This window comes from Gastrolobium bilobum, unplaced genomic scaffold (assembly GCF_033153095.1).
Source record: "Gastrolobium bilobum isolate Gb01-03AN ecotype WA unplaced genomic scaffold, APGP_CSIRO_Gbil_v1 utg12914, whole genome shotgun sequence".
NCBI classification, from domain to species: Eukaryota; Viridiplantae; Streptophyta; class Magnoliopsida; order Fabales; family Fabaceae; genus Gastrolobium; species Gastrolobium bilobum.
Genome location: NW_026897469.1, coordinates 5,997 through 20,062, shown reverse-complemented (window position 1 = coordinate 20,062; position 14,066 = coordinate 5,997). Strand labels below are relative to the sequence as shown.

The 14,066-nt window shown below is 36.8% G+C and overlaps 1 protein-coding gene across 2 annotated transcripts; it reads right to left on the bottom strand.

The window, feature by feature from the left end:
• On the bottom strand, positions 1-9,216 carry LOC133307125 (type I inositol polyphosphate 5-phosphatase 12-like). 2 transcript variants are annotated; one of them, XM_061507549.1, is made up of 11 exons: positions 8,266-9,216; positions 7,906-8,158; positions 6,853-7,669; positions 4,614-4,738; positions 4,353-4,437; positions 3,336-3,501; positions 3,193-3,233; positions 2,511-2,778; positions 2,151-2,274; positions 1,708-2,068; positions 1-482 (listed from the first exon to the last, which is right to left on the bottom strand). In XM_061507549.1, the coding sequence occupies exons 1-11, from the start codon at positions 9,029-9,031 to the stop codon at positions 204-206; spliced, it is 3,285 nt and encodes a 1,094-aa protein (XP_061363533.1). In that variant the 5' UTR covers positions 9,032-9,216; the 3' UTR covers positions 1-203. The 2 variants fall into 2 exon arrangements, with proteins under 2 accessions (XP_061363533.1, XP_061363532.1); XM_061507548.1 differs by having other exon boundaries at positions 3,193-3,501.
• Between the last annotated feature and the right edge of the window lie 4,850 nt (positions 9,217-14,066).

Sequence of the window (14,066 nt, the reverse complement as noted above, 5' to 3'; positions counted from 1 at the left end):
ACAACCTAAACCTGTCCTAAGACTTAAAGCAGAAAGTGCTTTTGGATGTTCAACAACAATTTAAACAACGCCTCTTATATTGTGCATCTGTCATTGACATTTCTCATTGACATTTCCCTCCTTCCATTTAGGCATTTTTGGAATTTTCTAAGTCATCAACCACATGAGTGGAACTACTAAATTTCTGAAACTAGTTTATGTAGTTAGCTTACTTGATTTCTCTTCGCGCTGTTGGATTTTGAGTCAATTCGAACCGTCTTTGCCGAGAAACAATGGCGCACACGGATTTTCTGACTGATAGTTTGGACGGAGGAGCTGCCTTGGACATGAACAACCAAAATCACTTCCTTATCTCGGGTGTCTTCACTCCACCAGTTCTGTGGTATGCCATCTACAGATTCTTCAGAGGTATGAAGGTCTTCATGACGTATTGAAACCTCTACACTTTGCTCGGGTTTAACTATGCCGGCAGCTGGATTGACCTAATTTAAAGACATTTTAGAAAAGGCATGATTGTCAATTGGTAAACTCCCTCGCTATAAGAAAAATCCCTCGACTTATGCTCACTCCCTCCCACTTTCAACAGACATATCAAACTTAAAAGCGGAGAAAAGGAAAAAAGAAAAAAAGAGTTACCTAGAAATTCATATGATATATCTCCAAGAACATGGCATATTTCAAGGCAAAAACTAGTAAACTTTATTTCAACAAATACAAACGTGGGCCTATAATAAAGCTGTATTTAAATCCAACTGTCAAATTAAATCGAACAACTAAATGATTTATACTATCCTAAATGGGGGAAATGAAAACAAATTTGAAGATCAATAATTCAATGAGCACAATCTGGTTCAGATAATTAAGAAGTAATATAACAATATTTAATCAAATGAAATTAAAAAAAGTCTTCATTTTATGATGTGCTCAATATGATCTTGGTAATAAATTAATTCAATCTGCTGACTGACTTCAATTCTTTCTTAGAAATTGAATTTAAAAATAAGAGAAAGTATAGTGTAACAAAGTATTATTATTTAGTTTATAAATGAATCTTTTAATCCCTTATATAAATTATAAATTAATATTAAAATACGGATAAATAATATTTATTTGTAAAATTTTACAATGAATAAATGAAGGAAATTTTAGAGACTTTGCTAAGAAATGTGAAGCAAAGTTAATTTAGTTTTTCTATTGGAAGGTGACTCACGACAAGGGGCATGGGACAACATGGAGGCCTTCCATAATATCACAGAAGTCACACTCTAGAAAAATGTATTCTAAATTTTAGTCACCGAAATCTGCAACAGTACTCAGCTTGATGATTAAGGAAGGACAAGCGTAAGATCCATCAAACAAGACACTAAATTCACAAAATGAAAAAACTACTCTGCAATTTTGACAAATGGGTCATTTTCTTTTCCACTTACAGAAAATGCATCCTAATTTATGTTACCAATCAAGTATTCTGTAGAGTTCAGGTTGACAATTATAATATAAAACTGTTCAGACATTAAATTATGCGTTAGTAATAGTTTTGATGTAAGCATGATCTGTTTCGAAAATTGTCGACTTCAATTTAAAAGAATAAGAGATGTCATTGCCACCAAAACTTTTCACATGCAGTAGGAGTAGTATTTGCATCTAACAAATATTCCCTGCCAACTGGCAAATTCAAAAATAATATGAATAATCAAGATACAATACCTCAAGCCATCTGGGAAAGCCAAAGGCACCTCTTGGGCTATAATCAGGTGCTTGACCATCATTCTTGACTATAGACTGGCCTTCACAAGTGATCTTATACACAGTCGTATCCTTCGTACTTCTGTTTGTTATAAGCAACAATGAAGTGTCCTGGTTTTGAAGGACTATATTGTTCGGGCTGACAGTGGTTTCTGGAGCATAACATAATTCTTCAAGCATGGATCTGATTTTCTCATTTGATGTCATAATTTCCCCAAACTCCTTTCTCCTTATTGATCTATCAGCATGAGAAATTTTGACATTGAATTTACACCGAACAGGTTTGTGATCACTATCAGTCACATCCATGCAAGCATCATACCTGTTAAACAGTTTCAATGATGACAAACTGTAGCCAATAGGAAAAAAAGAAAATGGAAAGCAATTATGACCCGGTAACATACTGTAAAATTGATGACACAACAGGGCAGTCTAAATTGCACTCAGAAACTGGAGCTGACCGAGTATCGCGATATATTATTCTGTCACACCAGGCAGGGATTCGCTTTTTCTCTCCCGAATCATACCCTAAAAGAATATATAGAAGTTATGACATTATCATTTTTTCTTATGCACAACACCAGCAATTGTGACCATGTAACAACCTGTTAAATACATATTTGACAGCAGACCACATTGAAACTGTCATGTTTATTGAGTTACTAATTTTTAATAAATTTGACAGTGAGGAACCAAATTGAAATCAACATCTAAGTATCTAACATATAAAACCAAAAGTACTGCTCGACCTGCCACCTATTTACCTCCTAAACCTGCTTGGTGCCTTTCAAATTTATACGTTGGAGGAAATTTGATGAGTGCCTCCCGCATTCCCTGGAAAACTTTTCCAGCTTTCATCTCCGCCCTGAGCTGATCCTTTTCTCTAAGCCAATCAAAGCACCTTTGAGAAACAAAGTCCCTGGCTTCATCATAAGATATACCAAAAAGCCGATAGTTGAAATCACCAAAAAATACCACCATATCTGCTTCAGATAACTCAGGTTTTGCTTCTTCAGAACTGACACCCATAGCCTATGACACAATGAAGGCCATGCAACTGTTATTATGATGATGATACTGTAAAGAACCAATTCAACCCAAAAGCTTAAGCTGTTGGGTGAGGTTACATTAATGGTTTTATATATCTCAACACGCCCCCTCACACGAGAGCCCACTGGGCTTGAAGGGTGGACAATGCACAAGCCCACCTACCTGTGCGAATAAAGAAATTCCAATTGAAAGAAAGTGGGGGCGGCGAGGATCGAACCCGGTACACCAAGGCTCTGATACCATGTAAAGAACCAATTCAACCCAAAAGCTTAAGCTGTTGGGTGAGGTTACATTAATGGTTTTATATATCTCAAGATGGAAATGCAACTGTTATTATGATGATGATACTGATGGAAAGTCATGGAGATAATCAAGAGCTGTAAGCATAAGACTCACATTTGTACCACGAAGCATATGAACAGCAGTAGAGACACCAGCTGTAACAGAGAGGACCAATGGCAAGCCAGAAGAGTAAAGTAGCCAAAATAAATATGTGGAGAAGGCAAGAGAGCAAGACAAGAACAGGTATGGTACCATACCAGCAGCAGTATTAAGTAGGTTCGATGATCGGCTGAAGACCATATTTCGATATATGTGATCAAAATCAGCATTTCGCCGATTAACTGCTTCCAAATGTGCAGCCAAGTGACAATTCACAAAGCACATTATCCTATCATAGACTCTGATTCTCAAACCCACTCCTCCCTGCTTGATCAATTTTGCCATGTAAGTGTTCATTTCAATGAAGAGAAAAAAAAACCAAAGTTCATAAGTGAAAAAAGTTTATCAGTGCATTCTTTTATTTTTCCTTCCCAATCTAGTGTTTGTACAAGTAACGTCAACATAAATATTGCTACAGACATCTCTAAAGTCACAATAAAAGCAGGTTAAATTTAGCCCCAAAAAGGGGGAATTTTATCTCATGCCAATTACACTTACATACCAACAAAAAAATTTAAAGCACCAGGAAGGGGTAACTTATTGTTGCAATAACAATGACTTCAGCAAAACTGCAAAGGCATTCTGTCCAGCATTGCACAATAAACAGGAAAAGAAATTTATCCTTCCAGGTCGTTTCTTCCATGATCATTCTTTTCATATGTATTTTCCCCTCTCATTGATTAATCGTGGTTAAAATTGTAATCGAGCATCCCTAGCTTTTTTTTTTTTTCCTTTGCTGACAAAACAAGTGACTTGAAAAGATATTCATACAACACCCATAAACAGCAGTCTAAAAATTGAAATAATATGTCCAACTCCTTAACCAAGATCAAGATACGGAGAAATCAGACGAGAGTAATTAGATGAAATTTCACAATTGACTTTCAAGGGTAAGCAAAAAAATATACATAGCACTAAATCAAGAAATAAAACAGTTATTACAGAGAAAAAATTTAACCGCCTGAGCCTTACCCTCTTGATCATCATTGTAACATGGGGCAGAAATCATAATGACTCCGAAATTTTGACAGAATAGTACTGCATTCTATTGGCAGAATTGAAGTACCACGTTCTTATTAAATAAGTAAACAGTGGTCAGGGAAACTGATACGAACCTTATTACCAATTGCACGTCCAAAACCACATGGGACTGCTCCAGCATCAATGTCCCCTACGTGTGTTCTAAGATTCTTTCTTACCCTAATTGAGGAACGTCAACTCATAATATAAGAATGGAAAAAATATTAAAGATTGAAATCCAAAGTACATAATAAGGAGATCTAAGATTCCTTTTCATAGAGAAAAAAAAACAGGAACAGGAGGTTTATCACATTAATTTGTTTAATCTGGAACACACTTTCATTACAATCACTCACCAAAGAGATATAAGCAAGCCAGCAAGCTGCCTAGAACCCATACGCTCAAAAGCTTTTCCTTCTTCTAAGGCCTTTCCTATTGTATCCAGCCACCACTGCCCCATTGCACTTCCTTCAAGCCCTACCTACAATTGGGATATAGGCAGTAAATGCATGGACAAAATATATACATTACACAAGACAAGCTGTTCCTGAGATTTATAAGTAGCATTATGTTATCAAATACACATGATTCTGAAATTAAAGAGAAAAGAAGAGAGAAAATAAGTGTTATTGATTAAACTTACAACAACTTAGAAGCATCGTTATTGTACAGTAGCAGTACACAATTCTATCTTTAGAGAGAATGTAAGATAAACTGATAAACAAACATAACACTGGATGAAGTTTCTTCTTTTATTTTCAACTTCAACAAACCTGTTTTTTAACTTATACTTCAGAAAAAATAATACCATAAGATATAAGTACAAGGGAAAATGCACACACACACACTAAACTTTACCCCATTACCCCATGTTAAGAACCTTGGGATACACCACACCAAAAGCTAGCTCAAGGGGTGGGAGTGCTCAAGGCCTTATAAAGGCCATATTAGTTGCCCATCCAATCAATGTGGGACTATATATTTCAACACGCCCCCTCACGCAAGAGCCCTTTAGGCTAGAAGCGTGGAAATTGCACAGGCCCATTTTTTGGTTTACCTTTTTGTGCTTTTTTTTTTATTTTAATTCCATTTTTTAAAGCAGGGGACGGTGAGGCTCTGATACCATGTTAAGAACCTTGGGATACACCACCCCAAAAGCTAGCTCAAGGGGTGGGAGTGCTCAAGGCCTTATAAAGACCATATTAGTTGCCCATCCAATCAATGTGGGACTATATATCTCAACACGGTATCAGAGCCTCACCGTCCCCCACTTTAAAGTGGAATTAAAATAAAAAGCACAAAAAGGTAAACCAAAAATTGGGCCTGTGCAATTCCACGCTTCTAGCCTAAAGGGCTCTTGCGTGAGGGACGTGTTGAGATATATAGTCCCACATTAGTTGTATGTGCAACTAATGTGGAGTTTATAAGGTCTTGGGCACTCCCACCCTTGAGCTAGCTTTTGGAGTGGTGTATCCCAAGGTTCTTAACAAAAAAGTTCTTTACACCCCATTTTAAAATGGCCACCATAAACTTTTGAATCTGGGTTAGAGCCTGAGAGGTCCTTAAACTTTTTGAAATCTGCCAACAGACCATTTTGTCGATCAACTAAACAGAAATCATTCATCACATATCTGCACGTGTTCATTAATACACATGACAGTCTTTCATTTGTCCACATCATTTACAAAATAAAAATAAAAGAATTTTTTCTTTTTAATTTAATTTATATTTTTGAAAAATAGAAAATACTGAATAACTAAATAAAATTAAGGGGGAGGTTATACTTACTATCTCTTTTTCTTACTATCTCTTTTTCTTACTATCTCTTACTACTAAATTTTAACCGTTGATTTTTGCCAATCTAAAGGTTGTAATTTATGGGATTATACTTATTAATTAATTATTAATTTCCAAGAAATTATGATCGTTAGATTAGCGGAAATCAATGGTTAAGATTTGGTAGTAAGAAGTAGTAAGAAAAATAGGTAATAAGTATCACCTTTCCCTAAAATTATAAAGTGAAAAAAATAATCTTTTTAAAATTGTGAAAATAAATAAATGTCATGAACCAACTATCTCAACAGCTAAAGCTATTAAGTGAAGGCACATGGATGGTTTTATATTACATCTTTAACACGCGCCATCACGTAAGAGCACTTTTAATTAGAAAAATGAGGGCAATAAGAATCAAACTCTACCATGTCACAAACCAACTATACCAAAAAGTTTCGGTTGTTAGGTGAAGAAATAAGAACGTAGATAAACGAGATATTGCCATGCCACATGTAATAATGTGCATGAACAAGTCACGTGATAACCGGTTTTCATTTAGCTAATGGACATAATGTTCTATTTGCAGGTTCTTAAATTTTAAGGATCATTATCCAAATTCCAAAGTAAACTTTGGCTACTTCAAAACTGGCTAAAGTTTAGGAAGTGTCTGTACATTTTTCCTTATATACAAATCTACATCATGTTTCTAATACAAAAACTTCTATCAATTTGTAACTAAGATTTAAGTGTAAGCAAAACAAGAATTTAAAAACAATAATTTAATGGTCAAATGCATAATTAAGCACATGAATAAAGTCTTACAGTTTCTTTTGCTGCAGACATTGCAAGAAAACCAGCACCCATCTCCACTTCTTGCAAACCAACCACAACAATGCCTACATCTGATACAACGGAACCCAACCATGACAGAAGTGAGTCCTGAGAAGCTCTACCTTGACCGACATTCCATGTGCCAATCAAAATTCTGACATTGTGCCGTCTTGTGTAAATAAGTTCCTTTCCGGCCAACTCTGATCTTATTATGTTGTCAACAGGACCTGGAGATGCAAAATTCCATCCCCGTATACCACCATGAGTAGCCAAGCTAAAAACATAATCATTGGCAACAGCCAATTTAATCACAGGACTATTATGAGCAAGCCATCCCGCAATTACATTGCCTTCTAGGTCCAGTATTTGGATAATACCACTCACATAGCCTACATATGTCCGTGTTCCAAAAGTGCAGAAGCATTGGACAGCACAAGGATGGCGATTAAAATCTTGCACACGCGTCCCATTCCCATCCCATTGCACAATTAAGCCATTTGTGCATCCACTCCAAATCATTCCATCGCTTGTTTGCACAAGAGCTTCCGTTCTTTTAGTATCTTCAACAAATGCTCCAGCTCCCTTGGTTGCAACTCGACGCACAGCATCTGCAGCTCCCATTATTGCATTACGTGACCGTTGTAGAAAGCTAGTACCCTGGGATTTCTCCTTTTTTGAGGAGGAAACGAACTTTACCTTCATTTCATCTTCTACTACTTGATCCTGTTGTACGGATGACATATCAACTCGATTTTCCGCCTGACCATCAATGTTAAATACTTTCAGAAGGTCCTTTGTACGGGCATCCCTATAAGAAAATCAATTCTGAAGTTATTCAAATTCTAATTTGGAGGAATGGCATATTTATGAGAGTAGAAGAAAACACTTATAGCAAAAGTTTAGGAAGTTAAAATAGAGGTTACCATAACATCATAAAGTGCGTTGATACCAAACAAGACGCAAATTAGAGCAAATTCAAGTACCATATCCGGGAATTAACCTCAAGTAATGTAATGTAATGCAATGTTAGAACAGGAAGCATACCACAGTGAAAAGGATAGAGGCCCAGCACACCAGACTCGAGCTCTAACATGATCAGACAACAAACACTTAACCTCTTGAGAAGATATACTGCAAACACCATTAACGGTGACTTGACTTCTGAGGTCAATGAATGACCTCTCAACAAGTAAAGCTGCCATATGCCTTTCTTCTGGAGACAGGGAAAGAGATTTTTCAACGGATTCCCATGGCCATATCTTAATAATACCCCCTTCGGAACCTGACCAGAGATCGCCTGGATGAATGCGAGACAGAAGTGAGAGCTGGTAAGGTGATGTAGTGAACAAAAGGTGCTATATAGGAAACGAATTAGAGAAGAGAAAAGAGAATGAAGTGAAGTACCATAGGAACTTGTGGTCATGGCAAGAACAGGACCTCTATGTGCCTGCCAAGAAAGACCTTCCTTAAAAGGGGTAGCAAAAGGTTGATCCATTTTCCAAGACCTTATCTTCCCATCCTTATGACCACTCCAGATCAACCTATTCCCATTGTCGACCACCAAACATAAGGTGGGAGAGGTATCCGCTGATTCATAAAATGGCGCAGCATCCTCGTCGCCTCTTCTCACCTTTCCACCAAGACCGCAACCTGGTTCATTAGCATTTTGAAACTCCCACACCCTCACCCCAGCTTCCTGTCCAGCCCACAACTGTGATTCGGTACAAGCAATGTTTCTGAGGAACTTCCCAACCTGAGTCTCCCTTAACGGGTGGGGCCTTAACTCAACACACGGGGGACGGCCGGGATGAACGGCCGCTCTAATGGGAGCCTTAAAGATCCCAGTTCCGCCCCCGCTGCCAATAAATTCCTGCAAAGGCTGATACTGACACAAATCATCATCACCTTCGATGTATTCATCAGCAGCAGGATTTGTAGATGAATGTGGGAAGAAGTCATCATCCGAGTCAGAGTCCTCGTAAAAAGAGTCCATGTTATTCGACATACGGCAATCGTCGAGACTGTGCTTGCGGACTTGATTGTGGCGTTTGTGTGTGGAGGTGCCTCGGAGCTGTTGGCTATACGAATGGGCTTTGCGGTGAGGTGGAAGAGAGCTCAGGCCGGCCAAGGACTCCTTGTCCGTGTCATCGTCGTCAATTCGGTCATCCATTGCTCTTGGATTGGTTTATAACTACAAAAAGAGAGAAAATGAAAATGGAATTTGCAGTTCCAGCAGAGTGAGAAAATGAAGAACGATGGAAAGGGTCTAAAGGGTTTCCCGAGAGAGAGGGAAGCACGTAAGATTGACGAGCGGGAAGTAAGGCGGGGCATACTGGAAGCTTACGGACAGGAATCGTTTCTTTTCTTTTATTAACAGATTTACCAGAGAATGGGATCATCGAATGGAATGCAGTGACGGAAGCCCAATGGGAAGGGCAGGAGAAGTTTGGTCTTATCTAAAATAGAATAGGATACTGGTAGTTATGTAGAATACTATAGTGATAAATATATATGACTCGTGTAAATTAGACTTGTGAAAAATATATGTAGGTAAACACTCACGATTATTTTTAGTAAGAGCAGTGTCAATTATATAGTGGAAAAATGTTTGTCTTTTTAAATAATATAATTTATGTCATTTTATTTTCACAAAGAGGTGAAATCTACAACTTTATTTTATTTTTTGTCCACTCTCTCTTTTTATCTATCTCTTTCTCTCACTTAAAATGAGACAACTTTATATCCTTTAAAATGATACACACTTTTCTCATTATATATATGTTTAGTCACGATTATTTTTAGTAAGAGCAGCGTCAATTATTTATATATATATATATATATATATATATATATATATATATATATATATATAGGGTTCTTTTTTCTCCAGTTACTGCAGATAAGTTATCTGCAGTAAGTCCAATACGACGTCGTTTTGCGGGGGAAATCATGGTGTTTTTGTAATTTTAATTTATTTCAAGTTATAATAGTCTTTATATTTATAATTTTTTAAGATTTCAATACCAAAACGACATCGTTTGGGAATAAATGCAGATAAGTTATCTGCATTAACTGCAGAAACATTTTTCCCATATATATATATATATATATATATATATATATATGGAAAAAATATATTTCTATAGCCACTTTAGATAAGGTTATCTGTAGTTACTCCAAAAACTACGTCGTTTTGATTAATGAAAGGTGTTTCTGTAATTTTAAGTGAATTAAGAAGTGTTTCAGTAGAATATATATGATAAATAAATAAACAAAATTATGGAAACACACATTCATTAATCAAAACGACGTAGTTTCTAAAGTGGCTGTAGAACTGTTTAACCCTAAACCCTAAACCCTTCATTAATCAAAACGACATAGTTTCTAAAATGGTTATGTCAATTTTTCATATACTGCCAGATTAGTAAGATATGTGAATGTGATCGCATCCACCACAAAAGAATACATATATTTCATATAATAAATGCCAGGCTTTTGCGAAAATCATTGTGCTTCAAGTCGTGCTTTATATCATACAACTTCATTTTTCTTATTATAGTTTTTTCATATTTGTACCCCACTGGCTTTACACCTTCACGTGTTTGGATTATAGATCCAAAAACTTTGAATTTGAGTTGCGTCTTTATATTTTGGCCAATTATTTCTTTGTTCACATTTCTTTAACATATTTAGCTTCAAAATCCTCGTCTTGTTCTATCATTTCATTTTAAAAAATGTTGTCGACAACTATATCTTTACGGTTCCAACTTTCTCTTATAATGACATAACCAATAGAGATATCTTCATTTTCATTATTTTCAGGTACCTGAACCTCCCTTGAGGTTTAATCAAAGTTATGTCTTTATGTCTTTATATTATGACCATCTTAATCATTTGCTCCTTTCCTTCATTTTTGAGAATTTTTATCCTTGGAACCGATCATTTGTTTCATGTACAATATAAATTGGAGCATGTACAGTTGTAATATTAGACTTATTGGTCAGTTAAATCATCTGAGAGTCGATGTATAATATCCTTTTGCTCATATTTGCTTTGTGCGACAATCTATGAGATAATGATAATGCATTATATATTTTCCAACTGTTTATTCTCTCCCTCTCATGTTTGAAAGACTGATAAGAATAATCCACTAAATTTCCAGTCTTTATTTCAAGATATTATATAAGGAAACTCTTATCCAATATATATTCCCAACTATATTTGGGATTCATCTTTGTGCGTTGTGGTGGAGTAATTAGAATATAATTTGCACATCAAAAATATTATTTGGCTCGTGACCATAAGCAAATGTAATTGGGAGATGATAACTTATTGGTATGATGCGTACAAGTACTGCAGCATAAAATATAGCATATTCCATGCAAAAATAGGAAGCTTTGTTCTAGGCAATGTTCTAGCAATCAATTGGAGACATTTAATAATTTTGCTAATACATAAATCACCAGCATTATGAAGACGAATTGTCCTTATTGTACTCTTAATATTATCATTTGAGCAAACAATCTCACAAATGACAAGATGTAAGTTGATAATAGACATATATGTGGCCATTTTGTAGATGCATCTATTAAATTCATAATATTTGAAAGGTCCAAATGATGGGTGAATAGGCCCATATCTTTCACCCTATATGCATTATTGGTATGATGTGTACAAGTACTGCAACATAAAATATAGCATATTTCATGCAAAAGTAGGAAGCTTTGTTCTATACTTCTATGCACTGTTCTAGCAATCAATTGGAGACATTTAATAATTCTGCTAATACATAAATCACCAGCATTATGAAGACGAATTGTCCTTATTGTGCTCTTAATATTATCATTTGAGCAAACAATCTCACAAATGACAAGATGTAAGTTGATAATAGACATATATGTGGCCATTTTGTAGATGCATCTATTAAATTCATAATATTTGAAAGGTCCAAATGATGGGTGACAGTGGCGGAGCCACGTTGGTGCCAGTAGGTGCCTTGGCACTGGCTAATTTAGCCACGTTTCTTTAGCTACGTTTGAAACGTAGCAAATCATGTTTCAAGTTTTTTGAAAATTAGCCACGTTTCGTTCGTAGCTATATAACCGTGGCACTAGCTAATTTTTTTGGCACCAGCTGAAGTGCTTTGCTTGCTCCGCCACTGATGGGTGAATAGGCCCATATCTTTCACCCTATATGCATTATTGGTATGATGCATACAAGTACTGCAGCATAAAATATAGCATATTCCATGCAAAAATAGGAAGCTTTGTTCTAGGCAATGTTCTAGCAATTAATTTGAGACATTTAATAATTCTGCTAATATATAAATCACCAGCATTATGAAGACGAATTGTCCTTATTGTGCTCTGCTTGGTCGAACCGAGAGCTGCTCGGGAATATTTCTTTCAGAGAGCAAGAGTGTAGAGTAGTAATCAGGATTGCCAACAGGAGCAATCTACTCTGACTAAGAGCAACCCTCTTCAACTATACGCAAGCGTACGTATCAAGCAATATAGGGTATTGTAGCCCCAGATTTATCGTCCTCAGGGAGCAGTTGTGAAGTAAGAAGCGCTAAAGGAAACTTAATTTGTAAAATGGAGCAATAAAAGAAATCACTATTCTCAGCTAAGCTTCACAAAGAGCAATCTCTGGGCAGCTAGTTAAACAATGTTAACCATTCTGAACCAGATGAGAGCAGTGAATGACTTAGCACGGTCATCGAATAAAAATGCATCAATTGAAGTAACTTTAAGAGCAGTCAACGAAATGAAAGTAAGAGCATCAGCTGGTAAAACATAGTTCAGTTATCGTGAGGAAAAGGTTGTCATAGGAATTGAGTTAAGATTAATTTCAGAAAGAAAAAGATCAAGTAGGTGTTACGGGTTCCATGTTTTCATCCCTTTGGTTAACCCTGCCTGGTAGCATATTTTACAAGTGGATTTTGCTCCTTCCCTTGTTTTGCTATAGGTAAGCAGAGGGTAAGGCCTTACTCTCCACGTTACTCCATAGTACTTGGAGTTATATGCAAGGAAACCATGCTGCCTTCTCAAAAGAGCATGGATTCACATGGCAGTGCTCCTCATTCCAGGTGTTTATCCCTCTTTTCTTCAGGCTAAACTACCCCAGGATTTTGAGAATGCTCCACACGCCTTTGTCAGTGTTTCATCAACCGAGTGGTCCCGGGATGAGGTTGCCGGCCCAAAGGGTTTCACAAAATCAATAAATTAAACCAAAGAGCAACTCAAAATTCATTTATAAAATATGTGTTCCTTACAAAGCTATCCTAAGACAAAAGGGATTACTTCTATGGAAGTTAGCTACTTAGAGGAAGTTAGCTCCTAGTGAGCATTTTTACAAAGAAATAAGAAAACAAAGAGACGACCAGTCCTAGGATGGGTGCTGATCCTCCCTTTATGAGGATTGCTTGTTCCTTTTATAGGGTTCTTCATTTGATCTCCATTGTTCCTTTCATCAAGGGTCGTGCTTTGTCTAAATCCTCTCCAATGGTAGCTTTGCTTCTTGCCAGCTTGGCCTTAAATGGAAGTGGTCCCCCTTGCTTTTGGCTCCCTTTGTGAGTAGGAGTATCGGATTCAGGGTGGCACCTCCACTCCTTCTGCTGTAGCTGACGTGGCGGCTCCCCATTGCTCAGCTTCTTTGCTTTCGTACTGTAGCAGAGGCAGCACCTCCACTCCTTCTGCTGTAGCTCATGTGGCAGCTCCCCATTGCTTCTTTTGACTGCTGTTGTACTGTAGCAGACTTCTTTTTCCTTTCTGCGCAACACTCCTTCTTCTCTCTTCATTTTGTGGTTCCTTTTGTTGGGCCTTAGGTGTCCTGAACAAAGCAAACTAACCCAATAGTCATATGTGAAAAAGATAATGTTAAATTTGCTCCAGGTCTACCTTAATTCCCACTTTCGGCATTGCTCTGGTCCACTATTCAAAACAGTTGCTCTAAATGAAAAGAAGAAGGTTAAATGGCGTGATTTATAACCAAAACATGGGTTTTGTGGAACAATTTGCACCTAATGGGCCTCAACTCTTGAGGACTATCAACACCCCAAAACTAGATATTACTCGTCCAGAGTAATCCTTCACAACCAACAGTCTTCTTGTGACAGGCTAATGCTCCTTGAGATTATTGATGAAGAATTAACTTAATTCCTTCCATCGCTTCATTAGAGCACTCATATGACTTGTGAGTTTCAC